Raw genomic sequence first — 24,141 nt, forward strand, 5'->3', positions numbered from 1 at the left:
GAGTTTTTGGATTTTTATCGTGTTTCTGAGTTTGTAAAATTCCAAGACTAAAATGTAAAATTTTTGAAAAAATTCAATAATTTCGACATTTTAACTTGTTGTCATTGTATAAAATATTTTTTCCGGCGGCACGCTAAATATAAACAATACAATACTTTTGTAATTTGAAGATTAATTTATTATTTGAACTGAGCAAAACATTCGGATGCTGCAAAATGATGGCTCTGGTCTATCATGTATAAAAATAAAAATGGTCCATCATCTGATTGTTAATTGTTATAATAATAGTGTAGTGTACGAAAAAAAGTTGCTTAAAATCCAGTATGCGTTGTCCTCATTTCTAGTGTGGTTGAATCTTCTGAATTAGTGATGAATTCAAGATGTTGGCATCCTTAAGTGTGGCACCTTTCTCAGTTAGCGTCACGTTTGGGAATAGGGTCAAGATATATGTTGTGGAAGAGTACTCGGGTCGAGCCCTAAGAAAAATTTCACAAATTATTTTACAATTCTGCTGACCACTTATTATTTTAGTTATATTAAACAGTTAATTGTTAATTATTTACGTATTGATAAAAGTGTACAAATCCTGTACGGTGTGGGTGTGGTTAAACTGTGCCGCGAGTCGTGACCCATCCGTCAACCGGAATTGGATAGACGTTGTGGCCGCGCCGGGCGCAAGAGTGACCCCACTCCGCGCCGCCTCCTCGTTAACTTTCCTTTCATTCTCGCTTGGTGGTGCGGCATCAGTCATCATCGTTGGGACAGGACTTCCCAAAGTTTGTCCTTTTCCACTGAAAGCTTTTTTGGCTACTTTTCCAAAGTCTTGTTCGTTGGACCAGAGATGTAAAATGGCATTATGAATTTCTGGAGGCGAAGACACTTCAGAAGAAGCCCCTGTAGACGATCCAAGATTATACCCAGCTCCACCAAAGGAATCGTTGCTTTTCTTTTTAAACATTTGCGGTACAACTTCTTGAGCCCCCATTTCTCCAAAGTACCTGAAAATTAATATATGTTTTCCGTTATTATTAATCAAGAAATTAACTAATGCCCCTATACTTACTCTTTCGTCATCCTGAACATTTCCATAACCATCTCATTCCTGCTTTTCGGTGGACCTAAAACCTGCTGACCGCTAGATAATGATCCGCCGGCATAGAAAGCTTGGAGTTTATCGTCCTCGTCTTCATCTTCGTCTTCATCCTCGTCTTCATCCGACGAATCTGTCACGGCGTGAAGAAGTGCATCCATCGTCATGAGGCCACCACTAATCACCAGGCCAGCACCACCAGTCGCGACATCCGTTCCCCCTCCAGCAGCCACCGGAACTGGAACAGGCACACCTTCGTAGAGTTCACCTACTTCGTAAAATCCACCCATATCTTGGTGGTCATCCGCCATGATGACGATATTGCCTAGATCTGCTTTAAAGTAGGTGTAGTATAATTATTTTGAACAAAAAACCTGATTTTATTGTGATGTTATTGTATGTTGTGTCAAACAATCAATTAAAACTCAAACTCAAAAGTTTCTTACCTGATCGAATCGTAACACGAGGCACGATCGATAGAAAAATTACAGAAATATCTTAATTTTGAAATTTCGTTGTCGGTGCAATTGTGAATTGTCTGCCTGCATCTGCATCTGTGCTGCAGTTTGCCGCAAAGATTAGTTTGACAAATTTCAAATTCGGGAAATATGGGAAACTTGAGAACTTTGGGGAACTTTGAGGTTTTCAATTCCACATTCCAAAAGAAAATTTCTAAAAGCAACATTGTTTACACAAATTGTGTAACACAATCTTTTACTTTTAAATAGACTTGTAACGTTTAAGTGTTTGGAATAACATGGATTATGAGTTCAAAGCGAAGACGGCCGCGGAAAGGGTCAAAGTTGAAGATTGGTTCGACTACGAAGGATGTAAAGTCGGTCGAGGGACTTATGGACATGTTTACAAAGCAAGAAGGAAAGAAGGGTAAGCTAATTAATAATAAAGTTAAATAAAGTTGTTTGTTTTTATGAACTAAATCATTAGGTTAATTAGTTTATATATACGAGGGCTTAAATCTTCGCATTGGATGGTGAATGGAGCTGTCTATATTTAGTATTATTTAGTAGGATCAAAATTAATAGTTGATATGTTATTGTTAGGGTTGGACCTCCAACACTGGGAAGTCGTGGCGAGTTTAAGGAATATGCCCTCAAACAGATCGAAGGAACTGGGCTTTCCATGTCGGCTTGTCGTGAAATTGCGGTAAGGTTTAGCAAATTAGATAGAAATTTATGTAATTGTGTAAGTGTATTATATAAATCGACTATTTTTTTCAGCTCCTCCGTGAACTGAAACATCCTAACGTGATAAGCTTGCAACGAGTCTTCCTATCTCACAACGATCGGAAGGTGTGGCTTTTATTCGACTATGCGGAACACGATCTTTGGCATATTATCAAGTATCATCGGGCAGCAAAAGCAAGTAAAAAACCCGTCATGGTTCCAAAAGCTATGGTCAAGTCGTTACTATATCAGATTTTGGACGGAATTCATTATCTTCATGCTAACTGGGTGTTACATCGAGATCTGGTAAAGTATTTAAAACAAATGTGACCATCAAGTGTCATTACAGAGCTGTATGTGAATATATTGTGTTCGTTCTAGAAACCTGCCAATATTCTCGTCATGGGAGATGGAATTGAGAGAGGTCGGGTAAAAATTGCCGATATGGGATTCGCCCGTCTATTCAATTCTCCACTGAAACCACTGGCGGATTTGGACCCTGTCGTAGTAACATTTTGGTATCGAGCCCCTGAACTCCTCTTGGGAGCTCGGCATTATACTAAGGCTATCGGTTAGTTAACTACATTAATGCCCATTAAGTCTATTTATACATTTAGGAGAATATCGATTTTTGTTATAGATATTTGGGCCATTGGTTGCATTTTCGCCGAGTTATTGGTAATAATATTTACACTCTGCTTCGTTTTTACTTGTCTGATTAATGATATCATTATTTGTAATCGCATCTTAATTTCTATGATTAACTTTTCAGACCAGCGAACCCATCTTCCATTGTCGTCAAGAAGACATAAAAACCTCAAACCCATACCATCACGATCAACTCGACAGAATATTCAACGTTATGGGATTTCCGCAAGATAAAGAATGGGAGGATATTCGAAGAATGCCTGAACACAACACGTTACTTAAAGATTTCAAGAGGACAAATTATCAAAATTGTTCTCTAATTAAGTACATGGATCGACATAAGATTAAGCCAGAGTCGAAAGCATTTTGTCTGGTAATAAAAATACGCAAATGAGTTTTAAATTTCTTAATACTAATTGTAAGCATAGTTCATATACGTAATCTTAAATATTTATTCAATTACAGTTACAAAAGCTGCTACTGATGGACCCAACAAAACGAATAACGTCAGAAACTTCTCTTCAAGATCCATACTTTTCCGAGGAACCTTTACCAACAAAGGATGTATTTTCTGCGTGTCCAATTCCCTATCCAAAACGAGAGTTTTTGACAGATGATGATCAAGTGAAAGTCAGTTAAAGTAGTTTACAAACTGCTCTATTATCCTTGTATTAATGTGTTTTATTAATGTTCTACCTGTGCTTGCAGGAGGAGAAACCAGAAAACAAAATGCAACAGCGACCTCCACAACAGTCTCAGGTTCATCAACAAAGCCAACAACAGATTCACCAGCAACAAAATCCAGGTACATTAATGGACGGATGGATAAATAAAACAACATTTATTCTCGTTCGATGTATATATATGTTCTAAGTTAATAATTCTTAATTTATTCAGGTAATGGTGGTCCTGATGCGAAACGAGTCCGGCTAAACCATCCATCCGAGGGCCATGCAAATACTGGAGGTGGTTCTACTAATTCATCGGGTTACAATATTGGACAGAGCGGGGGTGGAGTACATTCCTCAGGAAATTCAATGCATGGAGTTAGCATGCACTACCAACAACACCAAAGTCAAAATCAACAACAGCAGCAGCAGCAACAACAACAGCAACAACAGCAAAGACAGCAAAATAATTATGGACAACGTTTTTAAAATATAATTTGTTTTTAGTTTTTTAATTATTGTTTTATTTTTATACATATATATGAATGACATACTGTTGGACTGGAAGTAAGGAACAAAATAAATTTTAAAAATTATCAAAGTTTATCCAAAGAAGTCACTACGCAAAAGTATTTTGTTTTATTGCACATTTGTTTTTAACCGGTCCAGGATTTTCTGAATAATAAATCTACACCGGTTTAAGTAAGGAATAAGTTATAATTAAATCACCAGGGCCTTTCCAAACTTGATTTTTAACCGTTCGCAAATCCGCATCAGGTGAAAGAGCTACATCCAAACAGAACAGCTTAACACGTTCTTCTGGATTCACGCTGGTCGAAGACGTCGTGTCAAGGGTAGGGGCATCTTCCTCCATCTTCTCAAGAACATGCTCCATTACTTTACGCATGGAAATAAAGTCATTCGCAAATAGTCGTTCCCTAAATAGAAGAAGGCAAATATATCCATTCAGATAAAGATAAAATGCATAGAGTCAACATTTTACAAATTAAGTTCGATTATTACTTTTTCAAACTTTTCCCATTCAACATTTGGGGAGTGAGAAAAAATAAAATTTTAATGAATTTTGGAGGTTGTCCATCATCCATGAGTTGTTCTGCTACCCATTGTGGGATTGCCTCGACGAGACAGGACCGTTCTGCATCACCACCAGCGTCACGAACGAGAAAGCGGTACATCGTCTTGCCACCTGCATCATGCATGTACAAAGTATTTATAACAATTGTGTGACGACTTCTCGTCACAAATATCTCGAAAGATTAGATATCTGCACCTTGCTCTCCGATGACACAAGGTGTGTGTCCAGGAACAGAAAAGAATCCATTCACCGGAGTTTCAACCGGAGATTGTTGCTGCTGCTCTGGGACAGAGTATCTTTTCCACTCTTCAAATAATGCTTGAAGAAGAAGTCGCCCATAGTTAACTGAAAAAAAAATCACGTCATTTTGTATACGACATTCGAATTAAAACGTTAAGACTTGATCCTTGTTTAATGTTCTAACCTTTTTGATCAACTTCTGCAGTAGCACTTAATAAACCGACTTCCTTCGCTGATACCCAAGCTCCTAAACAATCGTGACAGTCATTTTCATCCTGAGCCAAATGAATGGTGACCATCTGAAAGATACAAGGATTTTGGATTAAACATGCAATGAATAATTTTGTCGCTAATTACTTATTTTATTGCTTAATTAAATAATTACCGCAGTATGAAGACCAACACTAAACCAGCTGGGAACATAGACCTGTTTCGAACGTTCTTTGACAACGTCATCAAAATTAACTGGGCCTAAATCTTCAACTTTGACAGCCTGAAATACAATGTGATGTGTAATATAGATAATAAATCCATGAAATGAACTCAACTAAAAATATCAATAAAGATGTACGCACCTTGAGCGCATCGTAAATTTGGACGTAACCCTTTGTATCTTTGGTCAGAATGTGTCGCTTATCACTTAGCACAGCATATTGTCTAATAGCTGGGGCCCCTTCGATTTCCATGAGCGGTTGTCCAGCATACGCCTGATCTGAAACTAGACCACAAAATTGGTCTTGTAGATAAAATATTTTATTGCGAAAAAAATAGCCACACTGTGCTTACTATAATCGTCCCCGTGAGGCGAAACCTGTGGCACAGGCCAGGCACGAATAGTTGAATCCGCTGTCCCCACCCAAACCATAGTTAAGTCTGGGGATAGACACACACTGAGGATAGGATGGGGTTCTAACGCTAGTAGAATGGAGAGACAATTGCTATTTCGCAAGTCTGTGAATTGTAGACGACAATCTTTTCCACCAGATACAACGAAATGGAACGATTCAGGGGCTGCTAAGGCCCAGACACCTTGTGTGTGACATCTTATAGTCATGATGCACTGCTGCTGTCCTAGCGCCCAGAGTTTAATTGTTCCATCCGAGCTGCCGGACAGACATTGAGATCCGTCCCAATTCAGTACAAGGGCTTTTACGTTATCCATGTGTCCTAAACATATAAATCAATCCGTATATTAAAATAAATATTCTTTCCTCTAGTAATTAATATATCCTTGAATTTAGATGACGTACCCTTCAATTTCATAGTTTTTGTATATCTTCTGGTATCCCAAACTCTAAGTACCTTCTCCGTTGAGCCAGACACCAACGTGTTACCATCCGGACTCATGGCAAGACTATAAATACTGCTCTTTGATCCGGTCAAGGCCGCAGCTGTAAGAAACACCAATTCCGTTAGTTTGACACTACAAGTACTAGTTTAGTTTAGCTCTTCTTCAAACAAAATAATCCAACAATTACTTGTTACTGTATTCTTTGTGGCGGTCAAAGCCGTCAAAGTGTTCACGTCCCAAAGATAGATCGCTCTGTCGAAACCGGCGGACGCCACTGTTTCCTTTTCGCGAGAATGTGCCAGCGCTCTTACGTAATCTTTGTGCGTTCGCAGCGTCGACATGCAAAATCCTTTGTGGCCATTCCATAATTTAACAGTGCAATCGTTACTTCCGGACATGATATGCTTTCCTCCACACGTGAGAACAATATTATTCACCCAGTCGGTATGATGCTCCATACTGTGGATATAACGAATCTGTCCCTTTCCAACTGCTCAAAAACGAAAACACATTTATTAATATTAAGTAAGGTGATGATAAAACAAATATCTTGAATGCAACTAAACTAACCTGACCAAGTCCGGATAACGCCATCCCTCCCGGCGCTGTGTATCCTATCTAGTGTCGCGTCATACAAAATACTCGCGACACCGGAATGATGCCTGAAATTTAAATAGTCTTATTAATCTTATTTTAATCAAATTATAATGTTATTTATTCTTTCACCTCGTCTCCTTTTCCGAGCGAATTGTAAAACTTATCTGAGCTTTGCGTTTCACGCGTTCTTCGGTCATGTTTAACACCTAAATGTATTCACCTAATTAAACAATGCTTAGCACTATTTTCGTAATAAGTTTGGGTGAGCCATGAGTTAATTCGTTGTGCGCGTTAAGTAATTATTGCAAGATTCCAACTAAACAAACAAAATCTTTGTAATCTAAATTGTTCTAAATAAAGCCACGAATTAATTGTGCACTTTCGTCTTTCTATAAAGTACAAGCGAATAATTTGACATAATGGTTTGTTTTATTTATTTAGTTAAAGCTTCAAAATGAAGCAAAACCTGCCAATTATTTAGTTCGCTCAATGTCCTGTCTCATGTCTCACGTAAAAAGAGCATGCGACAACGCTTTACTTTATTTACGTTCGTTCACATCTGTTCTTTTGTTCTTCTTGCTAATCAAAATTGTTTTGTAAATTTTTATATTTATTATTCAACTACTCAGGATTCTCGTCTCTCTTTGCAGGATATGTGAAGTAGTAGACCTTGAACGTGTGTAAATCATTAATTAATCCCAATTCTGTACAGAAATGCTAATTTCGACTTTTAATTGCTAGATTCTTCAATTGTCTTCCAAAAATCAAAATGGATCACCCATGAAATTGTTTCTAATCAGAAACCTGCATGGTGAAATTGGTAAACAAAAATCGTAAAAATTCCTTATGTGCCTAACTTGACGCCAAAGCACAACGATGAAAAAGTACCAACAACTCCTTATCTTGTCGCTGGGCATCCTCTCATTCATTTCCTTCCTCATCTACAAACATGAATACGACAGACTTCGAAATGTCCTCTCAGTCATGGAAGTATTTGGGTCTCCGCCACCAATAAAAGTTCATGAACACCTACAAGTTGACGACAAAATTGACAAACTACACATTGCGGTTGCAGATCATCCCAATGAAGCCCTTGAAAACAACGAGATAAAAAACAGTGGCGAAGTTTTCGATCCTCCCTCAGAAAACAAGATAAAGCCGGTGCTAGATTTGCCAAGGGATGATGCCAAACTTCCGTAGAAAAAGATTTTCTACTGGACAAAGTCAGAATCAGAATATCCTACGACAAAACTGGAATATTTATATTATTTTTTAATTATTGCTTGTTCCTTATGGTTGTGCTTGTTGTACATACGTATTGACAATTGTAGTTTGTAGTAAATTAAGAGTGTGGATAAGTGCCTTAATAATCGCGTAATAAAGAACAGGGAATAAATGTTGCTCGCACCGGCCCATAGCTTGCTCGCACCGCTTATGGACGGGTGCGAGCAAGATTTATTCCCTGATAAAGAATACATATTATATGTATGTAAATCATGAGATTATATAATGAGAAACAGTAATTTTGTATTGTTTTCAGCTTTACATATGTGTACAAAACTGCTTGAATAATTAATTATTTAATAGTCTCATCATCTCATCATCGATCAATTAATTATTTAAATTGTCTAAACCATTCGGATGCTGCAATATGATGACACCGGACAAGAATAAAAATGGACTATCATGTGATTGCTAAAATAGTAATGTACCAAAAAAGTTGCTTAAAATCCAGTATGCGTATGCCGGTCCTATTTTCTAGTTCTGTGGTTGAATCTTCTGAATTAGTGATGAATTCAATATGTTGGCATCCTTAAGTGTGGCACCTTTCTCAGTTAGCGTCACGTTTGGGAATAGGGTCAAGATATATGTTGTGGAAGAGTACTCGGGTCGAGCCCTAAGAAAAATTCAACAAATTAGTTTACAATTCTGCTGACCACTTATTATCTTAGCAGTAGTAACCCCATTAATTATTAATTATTTACGTATTGATAAAAGTGTACAAATCCTGCACGGTGTGGGTGTGGTTAAACTGTGCCGCGAGTCGTGACCCATCCGTCAATCGGAATTGGATAGACGTTGTGGCCGCGCCGGGCGCAAGAGTGACCCCACTCCGCGCCGCCTCCTCGTTCACTTTCCTCTCATTCTCGGTTGGTGGTGCGGCATCAGTCACAATAGTTGGAGCTGGGCTTCCCAGAGTTTGTCCTTTTCCAGTGAAAGCTTTTGCACTTGTGTGTCCTTTTTCATAGTCTTGTCCTCGCTTATCCATAATGCTCAAAGTGCAATCTTGCCCTGTCAGCTTTTGTCGCAGCTCAGCAGGAACTTCGCCACGTTTTACGGAGTCGAGAAATGCTAGATTTGCTGGGTCTTGGTAGCTCCGAAGGGGTCCGTCGTCGACAGTAAAACCATTTGACCAGAGATGTAAAATGACGTCGTGAACTTCTGGAGGTGAAGACACTTCAGAGGAGGAGGAGGTTGCAGCTCCAGTAGACGATGACCCACCCTCTCCAAGTTTGTACCCAGCTCCACCAAAGGAATCGTTGCTTTTCTTTTTAAACATTTGGGGTGCAACTTCTTGAGCCCCCATCCTTTCAAATTAGATGAAAATTAATTTAATTTCATTATTTTTAGTCAAGAAATTAATAAATGCTTACTCTCTCGCCTTCTTGAACATATCCGCAATCATCTCATCCCTGCTTTTCGGTGGACCCAAAACCTGCTGACCACTAGATAATGATCCTCCGGCATAGAAAGCTTGGGGTTTATCATCCTCATCTTCATCCGACGAATCTGTCTCGGCGTGAAGAAGTGCATCCATCGTCATAAGGCCACCACTAATCATCAGATAATTAAAATACGGCTTTAGATTAAAATTGTTAAAATTACTGCAATTAATTCGTCAAAAATGGTTACCGCGGTGCCGTCGGACGTGCCCTTGGTGGAACCGTTGCAAAATTTTGCGGAGCCACGTTTGGCGTCGCTGCAGCACCACCAGTCGCAATATTCGTTCCCCCTCCAGCTGCCACCCGAACTGGAGCAGGCACACCTTCTTCGAGTTCCCCTCCTTCGTAAAATCCACCCATGGCAGCCTGTAATTGCCAGTTGGCCGCCTCCAGGTAAAATTTAGCTCTCTCTTCATCTACTCCGGTAACCTCTCGAAATTGTTGGAGAAGCTTAGCTTGGTCGTCGTCCGCCATAATGACGATTATCCGAGATTTGCTTTAGAGCAGTAAATAGTTGTAGAACAAAAAGCGGGGTAGGCAGGAACCTGCAATCAGGTTTTATCGTGACTTTATCTTCATTGTGTGTGATGTGAAACAATAAATTACAACTCAAACTCCTAAATTGCTTACCTGATTGACTCGCAACCACACACGACACACGATTGATAGAAGAATTACAAAATAGCTTTATTTTGAAATTTCGTTTGGATGACGATGCAAGAAGTAGACGTAGACGAATTTATGCTGTTTTTTGCCGCCCGACTTTTACAGCGTTGCCCATAGTCATGCATTTCCATGTTGTACAAATTCATAGAAATAAGACCATGAAAAATCAGATTCGATTCAGATCATCTCTAAATAATAATCTCTAAATAATTATAAATTATAAATGAATTTTTTATAATGCATGCGAGATTTTGTATACCGTTACGCAATTAGTAGCACATAATTTTATAGAAAACTACTGACAAACATGGGTTTACTAATCACTCCTGGTTCGGGCTAAGCAAAGCTGTACTGATAGGTTTTTGGCAAAGTTTTTGTATAAACTTTTCAGAAAAATTTTAATGCCAGCTATACTATATGGACATTTTTTTAATAAAGTAATTTGTAATTTGAAATGTAATCCAATTACTGTAATCGTAATTTGTAATTTAGGCAGTTCGATGTAATTTAATTGGAAAAGTAATCTAAGTACGGGATTTCGACTAATCGATAATTGGTAATCCAATTATATGAATAATTAATGTAATTGGCCCGTGTATGACAATTTGTTCGTTTTTATAAAAATAATACGTAAGTCAATTACTCGTATGGGTCGTGAGAGAATCTCAACTTGACCATAATTCTGTGCATTGTGTACGCACGAAGTAGTGTGCACGTCTGACAAATACTAAAAGTACAATAGCAAGTAAAAACTTTGTTTATTAATTTGAATCAAATTATTTGATGGTGTTATATCTGAGTGAACTTATAATTTTAAGTGATAAGTGTCCTATAAGGCTACAAGATGAGTAACATTTATATTCAAGAACCCCCGACGGAGGGGAAGGTATAAAAATTAAAATTATTGGATTCGTTTAATTATTGCTCATTGCTAATTGTTAATTAATGACTGTATAATTCGTAGGTCCTATTAGAGACGACGGTGGGTGATATCGATATAGAACTATGGTCTCGAGAATGTCCCAAAGCATGCCGAAATTTTGTCCAGTTGTGCATGGAAGGATATTACGATAAGACCATCTTTCATCGACTGGTCAAAGGATTCATTGTGCAGGGTGGGGATCCAACCGGGTCCGGAACTGGGGGAAATTCGGTGTGGGGGAAGCCATTCAAGGTAACACACAGTGTATCGACTTATACTTACAATTAATTAACCTCGTATACATATTATTCAGTAATATCTATATATTAGGATGAAATTCATTCCCGTCTTCGTTTCGTACGACGTGGGCTTGTGGCAATGGCGAATTCGGGTAGGGACGATAACGGCTCACAATTCTTCTTCACATTTGGTCCAACCCCAGAATTACAAAATAAACATACCATTTTTGGCAAGATTGGAGGCAATACGATTTATAACATGATTAAATTAGAAGAAGGAGAGATTGATGAGGCAAGAAACGAACATTATTGTTACAAATGTTAGATCAATTTCCAGGTTTAATTTGATTTTTGTTTCTATTTTGCCCTCAGAATGAAAAACCTCGTTATCCTCATAAAATTTTGAAAACAAGAATCCTGAGTAATCCGTTCAGTGATATTGTGCCTCGTGCCTCGATAAAGTCTTTATCTCGGGAGGACAAGAATAAGAAACAGTCTTCCGCCTCTGCAATTAAGTAAGGAAAACAAAATGCAGAATAATTTTTGAGTTTCTCATTCATTGTTTTTTAACTTGCACTTTTGTAGAAACTATTCACTCCTCTCATTTGGCGAAGAAGCAGAGGAGGAAGAAGAGGAGATCGATTCGTTAAATAAACAGTTATCAGAGAAGGGGATTAAAGGGAAATCGAGCCATGATTTAACCGCTGATCCAAAATTGAGTTCCAAGCCTGCTATCGATCAAATGGATGTTGGGACAACAGAAGAAAATACGAATAAACGGAAAATTGATAAAGATGATAATGCCGAATCTAAAAATGATGACGATGATAACGACGACGACGATGATGACATGTCTCTTGACCCTGGTCACAGTAGCATTAGGTTGGTAAATTTTGCAATGATTTATTAAACAAAGGATAATTTGTAAATGACGATTTTTTTCCCATTTTTATATAGCGACAAGCTGACCGTTTCTTCCGTTAAAGAGAAGCTTCAGAAAAGCAAATCGTCGTCTTCCTCCTCAAAAAAATCTAAACTCGATTCCTCCTCAAAGTCAAAGAAAAATGCTGGTGGCGACGCCTCCTCTGAGGAAGAGGAATATTATCTCGGCAAAGATGAAAAAGAAGCAGAGAAAAAGCGGGTAGAATCCATTAAAAAAGAATTCAGAGATTTAAAACGTACCATGAAAGCAGAAAGGGATGCGGATTTAAAATTAAAGTCAAAAGAAGCTGAAGTTGTTGCAGAAACACATAAAAGTAATCAAGTTCTCTCCTCCTATTTTGAAGAACAGAAAATTTACAAAGAAAAGAAAAAGACAGCGTCAAAAAAAGGAGAGGATCGAGAAGCTCAGACGCTCGCGTTGCTGGCAAAATTTAAAAACAAGATTGTATCTGCAAGGGATGCTGCTGAAGTTGAGCAAGAAGCGGCTGCCGCCACACTTGTCAGTGGGACTGGTGATGACCCCAAAAAGGATGACAAAGTTGTTGCAACTGGCAAACTTTACGAGGACAAGGATGACACTGAGTTCGACCCAAACGACACATCTTGGTTAGTGCAAACTTATATACTCTTGAATTAATTCTAGGACTAATTAAGATTGTATTAAAAAAAACTAAAAATTTGTCATTTTTTTTACCAGGCTTGCTAAGTCTTTGCACAACGAAGTCGAAGAATCTGTCCTTGCTAAGGATGCTAATAAAAAGGCGGACGACTGGTATGAAATATACGACCCGAAAAACCCCCTCAACCGACGACGCCGGGAAGAAAGTAAACGTGCAGAGGGAGAAAAGTGGAAAAAGCTCCGGCCCACGGACTAGGATCTTGTTATTTCTCAAATACTATTCTTTGTCTCCGTATTTATTTATCTATTTTTATAAGGACAAGTGTTTCACATAAAATCATTCTATTTTCTAAGTTACTAGCAATTTATTGCTGTTAATTTATTAATTTAATTTGAATGCACAATGAATCTACGCAATGATAAGCTTGGACGATTAAGTGTATAAAAAGACATTAACCTCAAAATCAATGAACTTGCTGAAATGCCTAAATTATATTTTTGCATATCTTTGTTTAGAAACGCAAGGGCCAAAAAGCTTAAAGCAGTGTAGAGCATCTTTGTCTCAACGGCGACATCGACCCTGGTAGGGATTTTAATTTATTAGAACAAACGGCAGTAAGCATGCCAAGAACAAGAACGGGACAATATTTTTCTTAATGAGTACAAGACCACGAAGTTCGACGCCTCAAGAAAATAGTAGATAGACACATGCTCCACCCTAACCAAAGTCTGATAAATAAGATCTCATCTCAACACCATCACACCAAACCAATCGTTGAACTCGATCTTCTTTATGCTTTCAGTGGATTGGATTACAACGCATCTCTCTACATTTTTTGCATGTTTTGTATTTCTAGTAAATAGTCTTCCTAGTTGGTTGATCTACACTGGTCTCGTCTCGTCTAGCATGTTTCGTCCATGTGATCATCTCGTATGCTTTGTTATGCACAGATGAGACCAGAACAAAACAACAACTTTTCACTATGTAGCTTTTTAACAGTTTGGGTCGACTCGTGCACATTTACAGATCAGCCAAGACGAGGTCGTGAAGCTGCCCTATTTTGTACGTATAAAACGGATAACACAATTCATTCTGGAACAGAAGATTTTCGAGAGGGATTAAACTAATTAAAATTTGTATAGTTTTCTTCGCAGTTTAACAATTTCTGGAACCATTTTAATGCAGTGTCCTTTTTTCCAAGCATTAGCTGAATTTATTGGGGGCAGAAGAGCTTTGTTTCCAGCACGTTATTATGGGAAGACCCAGCGTCATCTCAACTGCAAGCAATCGTGGCATAATAAGTGACCGATACCAATACCATATTCCTCCAGGTATACACATACATCCTCAGTTTTATATTTAAGTCTTGATTAAACAATAGAACTTAAACTTTTGGGGTCAAGAATGACCATACTGATTGTTCAATATCTAAAAACGTAGGTTGGTGTTTTATGCATGTAATACAAGATAAGATACTGATATTGCGAGATCAATTGAATAGAGACCAGACTTATGTAGTCGAATTACACAATTCAATCAGGGTTTACTTGTCGATAATTAATTGCATTGCACGTGCATGCTCGGTATATAAAGGGAGCAGGCTGGTTTTGATTTTTTGATTTATTTCAATTTATATCCTTGAAATAATGAGGGTCGAATATACATAAGTTGAACTTTTGTTACACATACTTACTAAAATTTAGAAAGCCAAATTTGCATTTATGCTAATTTGGATAGTATTGAAGGATCCCTCTTATAAAAGAATGCAGACAGAATTAAGAGATGCATCAATAAGTTACAGTTCATTACTTTCTTTTCCAAAGAAATCCTCAATTCAGATAAGCGATGATTATCATCGTGACCCTCTACTCGCCCCTAAGAAGTTGTCAACTGACTCATTTAATTTTTATCACTATTACAATTCTGGTGCAGTAGGTGTGTTTGATTTTCAAATGCATAATTGAGCATGTGACCGTCTAATAGACGGCGTCTATTAGCCAAATTTTCTTACTTTACATACTTATTTATTTTTAGAAAACAGTCGACGTCCCGGGTGGGGGAGTGGTCCTCGCAAAGTGTTCACGTTTTGCGTCCTCTCCGTATTTCTCCCCTGTGTCCTAGTCTCGGTATGTCTTTTCATGCGATTCGTCGTCCATGGTTCGTCGCTGTATCATTTGGCTCCATCAGATATGAGAATATTGGATCAACGCATTTCCACCATTTGGTGTCAGGTAAGTTAATAATACGGTTTAAACTAAAGTAAATATGTAAATTTAATCCGTCAAATTGTTTCATATAGAGCGAAAGTGTCAAAGGTAACACTACCTTCACAGCCTATCTCACGGATGGAGAACCAGAAATGTTCAAGTCTCCAGAAACTGTCGTAGTTGAGAGAAATGTCATAATTCCTGACGATCATAAGGGTGTGAAAAATACCGTCATTTATAAAATTCTCATAAATAATTTACTAAATCTTTAGTTATGTATTTGATTGTCCAGAATATTGGGGATTCTACCTTCTCCAAGGGTCAACTTTTCGGGTCCACACTTGTGCAAGGTAGGCAAAAAGTACGAGTACAAGTATTTCTTACAAATTATAACATGAAATCATCTCTTAGATTTAAGGGAGGCACACTGCTCATCGTACAAGGAAGGAACCATTTAGAACATTGTGCCTACATTGGCGAAGGTAATAATGTGTAAAAAAAAGTTGCGAATTTTTTTAACAAATTATTTCATACTTTCTCTCATTATATTTCAGCCGACTCTGCTGGAAACTCTGACGAATTCTCATCGTCCAATAGTGTCGAAATCAATAAACCATCCACCAACTCTACTTCTGGCAGTAGAGAAGAAATGGGTGCAATCTTGTCAAAAATTCGCCAATTTATACGATCACGTCCAAATAATTATGGCAAATTAAAGAAGAATTTGGCAGATTGGATGCTTGTTGACGATGAAGTTGTTGAGGACGATTACAATAGTACAATGAATGCGTCCTTAGAAGAAGAAACCACATCGTCATCTCCACCAGTAGAACAAGATTTTGCTCAAATAACTAATACAACTCAGACACATAACGAGTCGTCCATCGTAGTTGAACACGGCACGGTACTTCGACACCGACGCGGTACAGCAGAGATTCGAAAAATCTCAGAATCTGGAGAAAATGGTGCCTTCGAAGAAATCGACAGCGTTCGTCCCGACCCAAAGTCGTCCTCGCATCCGCATCCTAGTCATAATCAGCAAACTTCGTCTTCAATCTGGTCTCAAGAACATGGGGACGAACACGGAGTTTTAAATGACCACGTTAATCCAAACGATGGATCAAATTCGGAATCTGAGTCGAGTTGGTCGAGCAGCGAGGAAGCAATGGCCAAGTGCGAAGGCGTCGTGGCAAACTTTCCCCTCAAAGCAAACGATAGCTGCGGACTTGACGACGATCTTTGGAGCATTGATTCTCCCCCGTTTTACGAAGGTTACGTTAACACGAGTGGATATTATTATTTTATTTTTGGCTCAGAAAATGAAAAACGGGACAACATTATCAAGATGAAGTTTGAATTGGAGAAATTCGTCTACCATTTACCACCACCTATTGAAAACTGTACTGGAGTTAAAGACTGTCACGTTAATTTTACTTTCGCCTCGAACGAGAAGGTCTGAATATAATTTGCATACAACTAGTTTACATATTTAACTAAACGTATAATTTTTTCTCAGTTGGTGATCACCGTGCCACAACCCACAGTAAATTTAGAGTCAGCATGGAATGATATTTACGTCGCGGAATCAGATTGTCGTCCTAGGACGGCTGTATATCTACTTTTTGTAATACTTGTTCCAATCGTAATACTCATGTGCGCATTTCAATAAATTAGGTTACCCGGTTTTTACAATACGGGTTTTAACTTTATAATAAGACAAATGGAATGTAAATGTACATACATCAATGTAAATTACTTATAACATAATTTGCTTATTGTTTGTTTTACTAGGATAAAAATTTGTGATTAATCGTTGTGTTGTTAAAATTGTCAATTTAATTTAAACTTTTTTCTTAACTTTACACACAGTTTTAATTATATTTATCAAAACTGGAAATTTATACTCACTTGTGTACATTTTACAAGAAGATTATGATCCATGTATAAACACTTTCATGTCAGTAATAAAGTCAAGCTTATGTACATAATTACATAAATTACATACAAAAGTACATTGATATGTGTTCGATGCATGAAGTCATACAGCGTTAAAATTGCTTGGTGTCTAAATTTTTCTATAGTACTTCATACACCGACGTGTCCACATGTGCCGATGATTTGCTGAATGGCTTGTTCTTTTTTCTACTGGAATCTGCTTTTGCATGCATTTCTAACGTGAAAACACCGAACCGAGAGAGAAAAGTGAAACTCCACTTCTTCTTTTAGACATCGTATTTAAGCAGACTGCCAAATCCCAGCCCGATTCAGTTTGTGACTGGGGGCTCATCACTCTGGAGCTTTCTCCACTTTCACTCCAATCCACCACCACCACCACCACCGACCATAAACCGGATGGATCTTTCTCTCTCTTCTTGCAACGCCGGGGTTAAATAGTAACCTGCTTCATTCCACTTTCTTTATCCGTTCTGGATTTGCAGGAAGAAGGCGAGGTGGTGAGAACAATTGAGTGAAAGTGATACATTCTGAACTTATCAAGTGTCGTCGTGATGATCTCCACCGATAAGTGGTGACCGATAAGATTGTTTCTTTCTGGTGGAGGGTGCGGTTTTGCGGTAGTGTGACTGTGCCCCTCATATTGGGGAGTTTATGTCCCAGTTTTCCCCACCCCGTGCTTGGCGAAAGTTGATTAACTATGTAATATGCCAGGATTTTACTTTATGATTCAATATCATGGTGAAAGTGAAGTGAAAGCCGTGCCATCCCAAAAGTATGATTGAAAATCATTTCAATGCTTGCTAAAAATCAAAATTTTGGTCCAAATTGTTAAAAGAAACGTGCCACATTTGGGGGCTGAGGAGTTTATACAATTTTGTTTTCCCATGATTATACACAAAAATACAAAAATATATTCAAATCGATTCAAAAACCCAAAGTCAAAATTGAGACCTCTTTGATTTCTTTGTCCCTTAAACATTTCCCTCCCTTCCAGTCTTTCTCTCTCTTCTGGATAGATATTCTCGTTTGTTGGCGGATCACCAGCCATAAACCAAACAAGTAAAATTTACATATAATATAAAATTGGAACAAAATCTCCACCAAGGTTCCGATTCTGAAGGACTAAATCCAAGAAAAGAAATAAATTTTAGGGAAAAAATGTCAAATTCGTTCGACTGTTTTCCATCCCATCTCTTTTTTTAAACATTTAACATGACAAGATATTGGATTTGGTGGGTGGTTCTCGTGCAATTTACTCCATGTATAAAATTTGAATTAAAATCATTACCGTGGCCCAAAGCAGAACATACAAATCCCTAAAATTTCTATACTGGCCATTTTTTTGTTAAAAGAAAAAATACTTTTTTACCAAAATTGATAAAGAACTAGAAAATTTTTAACACATTTTACCCATAAATTTCTTATTTTTCCCACCCACTTGACATCTGGTTTGGTACGATTTGTTCGTATAAATAAATAAAATTGAGACTTTTCTCCACCAAATTTTTATGTGTCGAGCGAGAGACAACTTTCTGCCTAAATCTGTGTTGACATAAAGTGAAAGTATCCAAATCTTCTTTGAGAAGGATGTAACAAACCAATGTTGACACGACAGCACAACTGTCACCATCATCTCTCCGTCCGCCCGTCCTTCCTTCTTCTGTTGGTTTGTTTGTCGGTGAAAGTGTCTCAAGCTCAGAGTTAAAATTCATGAAGGAAACAAAACCACACTTTCTTTTTTGCTCCGAATTTGAGTCCACATTTAAGAAAAACTTTACTTTTTTACGAAAAATGGTACAATTTTAATCAGAATCAGGATAGTGATAAAGAAAGTAGGAAAAGAAAGTATGTGCCTGCATTCCATGCGGATCTGCACCTTCCAAACCGGGAAAAGGGAAGGAAACCGTGGTGGAAAAGGGAAGAATCGTCCCGCGATCTGAGTGACAGGCAGGTAGCAGACAGGATGCAATAAAATAGGTTTCATTTCCAAACAGAATCGAAAAAAAGGAACTTATTCTTTTGTGGATAGTAAATGTCTGTCTGTCAAAGTCAATACAAATAAGTGTGCTGTGTGGGATGTCCATTATTTAGAATATTCTGTAAGAAGTGTCCTCATAAATACGTAAAAATGGCCGGTTTTTTTTCAATTTTACGTAAACTTTTATGATAGAATATTTCCTAATTTGTAAAAGAAAATGAGATTGAAATTAAGCTTCACTAACTGAAAATTTTGAAACCCATTTCCTTAATCTTTCTACTTTCGAATTTTCTCCTAAAATTATCACCCCCCGATTTATCAGATTTATGTATCTCTTCTAAAAAAAATAGAGAAAGCAAGAAAATAAGCTTCTCGTTGTCTTTCTCACTTTCACTAAACTTTCACTAAACTGTGGTCTCTTCTTCCTCGTTCGCCCTTCCCTGTCAACAAATTGGTATAACTAACCTACCATTCTCCCTCTCCCAACTTTCCCTCTCTCTCTCTTTCGGATCCTGATCCTTTAAATGGGGCCAGAAAAAAATGTCCCCCCTTTTACCTCGCTCTCTTCTCCTTCTCCTTCACTATCTTCTCCCCATCCCAGAGACAAATTTCCCTGACAGAAATTACCAATTGTTCCTGATTTATTTGTCACAATCTTTCCCATTTTGTAAATCCAAGCACTCCATCGTATCCTTTCATTCTTTCCCTTTTTCTATCTCTCCTCCTTCGGCTAGGCGGTTGCCCTTGTCGTCGTCATTTTATTCAAGAAACCCATTTCATTACTACACGTGCCAGTCTTCCTCTCCCACTTTCTATTTATGTGTGTGCCTCGTATATTGGACCATGAATTAGATACGGCAATACTTTCTCCTTCTCGACGTATGTAACGAGCAGTATGGATGGATTGAAATTCATTTAGCGAGGCGATTAAGCTATGCGCACTACTTTCACCTACCTACCAAAGTTTAAAGAGGCAAATTCTTCACGCCGAGAGTGAAAGAAATGGAGGCTCGATTATTTTATTTTGCTTTCACTTTTTGTCCAACATTCCAATCCCAGCACGGAACAAGTATGAGGTTTTGTTTGGATGGATGGGTTGGTTGGATCAATAAAATAAAGTGATTCTTTTACCAAGGTGTATGGATGTAGAGACCGGTTGTCCACATATTCAGCCCGTCTGTCAAGGGAGAGAGACAGACAATGGGCAATTTGAGGCTTTTTCTTTCCCTTTCTTCCTGACAAATGATCTTTGACCGGGTGTTGTGGCATGGTTGCCGGGTCGGGTTGGGAAATTGATGACGACAAAAAAGCTCTCTGCAGAGTATAAAATCCCATCTCAAAAGCGAATACTAAACCAACCAGACCCGTGCATATTATTATTCGCAGATAAAACAGGAAAGAACTCTTTTACGACGTGATGTGTAATAATGGTGCTCTAATGAGACTTCAGAACTGCAGCGTTTTCTTCAGTTTATTTATATCTCGTGATACAAATCTCTACTTAAGTTAACTGCGCCACCGTGACACTGAGATTTAATCTCCTCAAATCCAATCAAATCTGCACAATTATTACGTAATAATACTCCAAACTAGCCCGATTCTATGTCATCTGAACCTGAACTGTTTTATTAAGAAGGCCAAGTCGAAAATCCAGATTAGAAATCCATGTTAAGAATGGATGGAGAAAGTTCTCTGCTCGATTATCCTGTCAAACTTTGTGTAAAGAAAATAAAGAATTTTCTCCTCCTTCTTATTCTTTGTCTGAATTGGACTGGTCTCCGCAAATTCTCTGAATGATGCACTCTTCACTTGAGCCAACACTCCTCGAGTCCAGTCATATTTTTACTTTAGTTACACAAATAAACACAATTTGTGGATGGGAGTGGAGTTCCAAGTACCAAGTACGTACGGGTCTCGGATCTGGATGGGTCATCTCATCACAAAGTAATAACAAACACGACTACGACCAGCTTTAGGTTGGCTTTCTCCCCTTGGTTGAGAGGAGAATCATCACCCTCACCAAAACCAGGCCGGGCCAGACGGGCAATAAAAGTTGGCAAAACTTGTGTTTTACTCGATTGGATTCTTCTTCTTGGAGACAAGGCAGGAGTAAAAGTGTTACTGGAATGGAATAGAATATCAACTAGGAAATTTCTTTCGCGTCGCGGTGTCCTTCCTTGTCTTACAAAAGAGTAAAAATGCAACCAGGGAACAAGTGCCGTGGTTACATAAGCACATTTTCCACACTTTTTTAAAACTCTGTCTTAGTTTGCTTAAAAGGAAGGTCGACCCTTCAAGTGCATCTTCTTTTATGCAAGAAATCATATCACAAATTAGTAAAAAGTATGAATTTTTTCTCCCCCAGATGCTGATCACCAACAGAAGAATGAAGTACTTGTGGATTCCTAACATGGAGAAAGTTGTCACTTTCACTCGCTTCCTTTCTCCGTCACGACGCTTTGTGTCGTTGCTCGTTAATTGTGAGAGTGGTTAATACTAATCATCTCCTAGTTGCTCATCATAATGTTATGTCATCACTTACTGAAAAAATGTGGCTCAGGCTGAACGTACGTATGGACTTTTTATCCCGGTGAAAGTGAAGGTGATGTGAATTCCGCCCGAATTTTTGTCCACCTTGTCCCTCGGACTCTTTGGTCACCCGTCTCCATCTCCCCTCTTCTGAACGCCTCGATTATTCGGTAGGACATGTTGACATCATGCATCTCAACCGTGCTACTAGTCCTAGTCGTGTTTTTTACTCGTCCAACCACACACACGCCACAACAAGCTGCATCCAAAAATGGTCGGCCCAGCAATCTCATCTTGGCCCCGTCTCTCCTCGAGTTGGAAGTCGTGGTGGTTCTGCCAAGGTAAAAATCAATGAAACTTATTGTTAGTAACTCGAAAATTGAAAATAATCTTTAACGACTTTCATGATTAAACTAAATTTAATTACTTTCCTGTATTGTTTTAGTCCGTCGAAACGATCGCTTTCACTCTCGCGAACCCTGTCACGAACTTTGAACGCTCAGGTGATAAACTTAACTTTATGATACAGTAGAAAAATCTGCCAAACGGAATCTAGACAATTTTCTACATGGATAGATCAGTTATTTTGTTAAGCTTAATGCAAAGACCTAATTGTCTCTTATCACTCATATTCTAAATTAACAATGAAGTACCACGAGGAAACGCGATTATTATCTTAAACTACACATCACAACGTTACCACCAAATAATAATCATGCAATTGAGTGAGACAAAGAGAGATCAGATTTGAACTGATTTCGGTTAATAATTTTTCATCCGTTCCGTCAACCAATGTTACCGGATAATTTAATATGGGTTTCAATTTTTTTTGCTACTCAATAGAACTAATTATATGGAATTTTGGAGAGAGATTGCAGCGATGATACATCCCATTTGCACGTTTTACTCAATTACAAATATCCGTCCCAAGCAAAACAAAGGAAAAAATGCCTGATTTGTTTTGGGTTAATGTTTAATTCGCATGTTGCGAATGAGCAATTTTGAGGTCACAGTCCGCACTCTTAATTTTTGCACCTCTCTCATCAACTCGAGAGAGGAATGTACTTAACTAATTTATACAGCATTATGTAACAAGTTGACGGGCTTTATAGGCGTTCTTATATATCTGAGTTTTCAAAATTTGTACGGTTAACCTCGATTTTTTAGACGGCCGCCGATCTCGTCTCCCAGCTGGACTTTCCGGAGAAAAATGTGACCTGGAAAGTGTCGAATTTTTACTTGACGGGCTCCCCACCCAGCGTGAAGGAGGCCTTGGTGGGTGGGCAAGATGACGAAGATGACGAGGACGACGATGACGACGACGTGGTGGAGGAGCAGAGCGGGTATTTTGGGGATGAGGCTGATTCCGTCCGGGTTCTTCCTCCAAAGGGAGGAGGGGGAGGCGGTAAAGTGGGTGAAAGTAGCTTACACTTCAGTCCACCCTCGCTTCCCGTCCTCTGCGACTTTCTCTCGGGTGGGAGAGCCTTGGCCATCGTAAGTCCGTCATTTATACTTCACTGTTTGTAACTTGCGCCATGGTTAAATTACAACATTGGCGCAAGTTAACTAGGAGTAGAGTATAAACCAACCTTAAGAATGATTGCTTATCATCATGCACTTTGTTCCCCATGATTTTTTCCACTCCGCAGGTCTCCCTGGTTCCGGAGAGGGTGGGTCATCAAAGGCTGCTTTCTCTCGTGACGTCTGCTATTCATGTACCTTTAGTGGCTCAGTCGGCCCTCACGACGCTCAAGGTGAGTTGCCATCCCATTCTCAATATTTCCGGTTGGTGGCACTCGGTGGCAGTGATCCGTACCATTCCCTTCCTATGAACTTTCACCCCGTTTAAATCCACTCATTATTCGGTAATTACTGCGCAATCTCATCAATTATTTTTTCCATCTAACTTAATTATTGTCCCCTTATGGTAATTACTAATGTATGTACAAGAGGTCCACCCACCCATCACTCACTCCACGTGACACGTCTCTTTATTAATGCACCATACAAAAACCCTTATTTCACTTCGAGAGGGAAGTCCACAATTGGCCGGTAGTATAAATCGAGGAGCTGTGTATGTATACCCCTTAATAAAATAATTATGACGTGACACACCGTAATTGTGTCATGCTTCCAATTAGTGTGCCCCACCATCCACCCAATTGTCCAATTTTGCCTGGGATGCCCACTCGAGTGTCATGTCATGTCAAGTCGTGTTAGTTAGTTCACCTTTACCCTCCTGCCTGCCTGATCCTCACTCATTTATTGGGTGGGTGCCACATCACGTCCACTTATACTTTCGGGACAAAGGTACACCCAAAATGGCTCAAATTCTCTATGCACCACTCCACTTTCACAAGTACGTATTCTGTCCTGTTGGTCTTTGTGTGGATGAATTTGGTGGCGTTGTCGGGGTGGAAATGGTCGTGGAGGTGATTCATGTCTCATCCTCGCTCTCGTCGTCTCCCCAAATAAAACGGAAACGGAAAGCTCAATACGTGCAATCAATCCAATCCAGGACACGATACAGTATCAAATTGAGAAC

The 24,141-nt window shown here is 38.7% G+C and overlaps 7 protein-coding genes and 1 long non-coding RNA gene across 11 annotated transcripts in view; 5 read left to right on the forward strand and 3 right to left on the reverse strand.

Moving 5' to 3' along the window:
- Positions 1 to 155: 155 nt before the first annotated feature.
- On the reverse strand, positions 156 to 1,678 carry LOC110853617 (NSFL1 cofactor p47). 2 transcript variants are annotated; one of them, XM_022101906.2, is made up of 4 exons: positions 1,537 to 1,678; positions 1,064 to 1,421; positions 564 to 998; positions 156 to 476 (listed from the first exon to the last, which is right to left on the reverse strand). In XM_022101906.2, exons 2-4 carry the CDS (start codon positions 1,399 to 1,401, stop codon positions 341 to 343), a joined length of 909 nt encoding a protein of 302 aa, XP_021957598.1. In that variant the 5' UTR covers positions 1,402 to 1,421; positions 1,537 to 1,678; the 3' UTR covers positions 156 to 340. The 2 variants fall into 2 exon arrangements, with proteins under 2 accessions (XP_021957598.1, XP_021957597.1); XM_022101905.2 differs by having other exon boundaries at positions 1,064 to 1,424; positions 1,537 to 1,673.
- A 28-nt stretch (positions 1,679 to 1,706) lies between these two features.
- On the forward strand, positions 1,707 to 4,205 carry LOC110853615 (cyclin-dependent kinase 8). The gene is made up of 9 exons (XM_022101902.2): positions 1,707 to 1,975; positions 2,152 to 2,254; positions 2,329 to 2,580; positions 2,656 to 2,845; positions 2,915 to 2,952; positions 3,047 to 3,295; positions 3,388 to 3,552; positions 3,631 to 3,727; positions 3,820 to 4,205. Exons 1-9 carry the CDS (start codon positions 1,848 to 1,850, stop codon positions 4,077 to 4,079), a joined length of 1,482 nt encoding a protein of 493 aa, XP_021957594.1. The 5' UTR covers positions 1,707 to 1,847; the 3' UTR covers positions 4,080 to 4,205.
- LOC110853614 (WD repeat-containing protein 48) lies at positions 4,091 to 7,239 on the reverse strand. The gene is made up of 11 exons (XM_022101901.2): positions 6,944 to 7,239; positions 6,788 to 6,879; positions 6,405 to 6,707; positions 6,177 to 6,317; positions 5,713 to 6,093; positions 5,502 to 5,644; positions 5,312 to 5,419; positions 5,111 to 5,225; positions 4,882 to 5,031; positions 4,614 to 4,797; positions 4,091 to 4,528 (listed from the first exon to the last, which is right to left on the reverse strand). The coding sequence occupies exons 1-11, from the start codon at positions 7,009 to 7,011 to the stop codon at positions 4,279 to 4,281; spliced, it is 1,935 nt and encodes a 644-aa protein (XP_021957593.1). The 5' UTR covers positions 7,012 to 7,239; the 3' UTR covers positions 4,091 to 4,278.
- A 94-nt stretch (positions 7,240 to 7,333) lies between these two features.
- Positions 7,334 to 8,291, forward strand: LOC110853618. The gene is made up of 2 exons (XR_002548232.2): positions 7,334 to 7,490; positions 7,556 to 8,291. It is a non-coding gene; the product is annotated as an uncharacterized LOC110853618 (long non-coding RNA).
- On the reverse strand, positions 8,207 to 10,325 carry LOC110853616 (NSFL1 cofactor p47). Its single transcript, XM_022101904.2, has 5 exons — positions 10,168 to 10,325; positions 9,728 to 10,082; positions 9,469 to 9,648; positions 8,800 to 9,402; positions 8,207 to 8,711 (listed from the first exon to the last, which is right to left on the reverse strand). Exons 2-5 carry the CDS (start codon positions 10,009 to 10,011, stop codon positions 8,573 to 8,575), a joined length of 1,206 nt encoding a protein of 401 aa, XP_021957596.1. The 5' UTR covers positions 10,012 to 10,082; positions 10,168 to 10,325; the 3' UTR covers positions 8,207 to 8,572.
- Positions 10,326 to 10,894: 569 nt separating this feature from the next.
- LOC110852966 (spliceosome-associated protein CWC27 homolog) lies at positions 10,895 to 13,393 on the forward strand. The gene is made up of 7 exons (XM_022101152.2): positions 10,895 to 11,089; positions 11,168 to 11,377; positions 11,456 to 11,656; positions 11,737 to 11,879; positions 11,950 to 12,246; positions 12,322 to 12,912; positions 13,004 to 13,393. The coding sequence occupies exons 1-7, from the start codon at positions 11,048 to 11,050 to the stop codon at positions 13,179 to 13,181; spliced, it is 1,662 nt and encodes a 553-aa protein (XP_021956844.1). The 5' UTR covers positions 10,895 to 11,047; the 3' UTR covers positions 13,182 to 13,393.
- Positions 13,394 to 13,857: 464 nt separating this feature from the next.
- Positions 13,858 to 17,142, forward strand: LOC110853128. 2 transcript variants are annotated; one of them, XM_022101371.2, is made up of 8 exons: positions 13,858 to 13,988; positions 14,069 to 14,257; positions 14,961 to 15,157; positions 15,226 to 15,349; positions 15,426 to 15,483; positions 15,545 to 15,615; positions 15,688 to 16,586; positions 16,650 to 17,142. In XM_022101371.2, the coding sequence occupies exons 2-8, from the start codon at positions 14,179 to 14,181 to the stop codon at positions 16,800 to 16,802; spliced, it is 1,581 nt and encodes a 526-aa protein (XP_021957063.1). In that variant the 5' UTR covers positions 13,858 to 13,988; positions 14,069 to 14,178; the 3' UTR covers positions 16,803 to 17,142. The 2 variants fall into 2 exon arrangements, with proteins under 2 accessions (XP_021957063.1, XP_035710592.1); XM_035854699.1 differs by lacking the exons at positions 13,858 to 13,988; positions 14,069 to 14,257 and adding an exon at positions 14,509 to 14,861.
- Positions 17,143 to 17,397: 255 nt separating this feature from the next.
- Positions 17,398 to 24,141, forward strand: part of LOC118436410 — a 34,620-nt gene continuing 27,876 nt past the window's right edge. For both annotated transcript variants that reach the window (XM_035854478.1, XM_035854479.1), the window contains exons 1-5: positions 17,398 to 17,861; positions 21,433 to 21,937; positions 22,042 to 22,099; positions 22,764 to 23,090; positions 23,246 to 23,350. In XM_035854478.1, the coding sequence (XP_035710371.1) occupies positions 21,774 to 21,937; positions 22,042 to 22,099; positions 22,764 to 23,090; positions 23,246 to 23,350 (654 nt within the window). In that variant the 5' untranslated portion in view covers positions 17,398 to 17,861; positions 21,433 to 21,773. The remainder of the gene's footprint in view (positions 17,862 to 21,432; positions 21,938 to 22,041; positions 22,100 to 22,763; positions 23,091 to 23,245; positions 23,351 to 24,141) is intronic.

Source organism: Folsomia candida, unplaced genomic scaffold, assembly GCF_002217175.1.
Source record: "Folsomia candida strain VU population unplaced genomic scaffold, ASM221717v1 Fcan01_Sc008, whole genome shotgun sequence".
In the NCBI taxonomy this organism is placed as follows: Eukaryota; Metazoa; Arthropoda; class Collembola; order Entomobryomorpha; family Isotomidae; genus Folsomia; species Folsomia candida.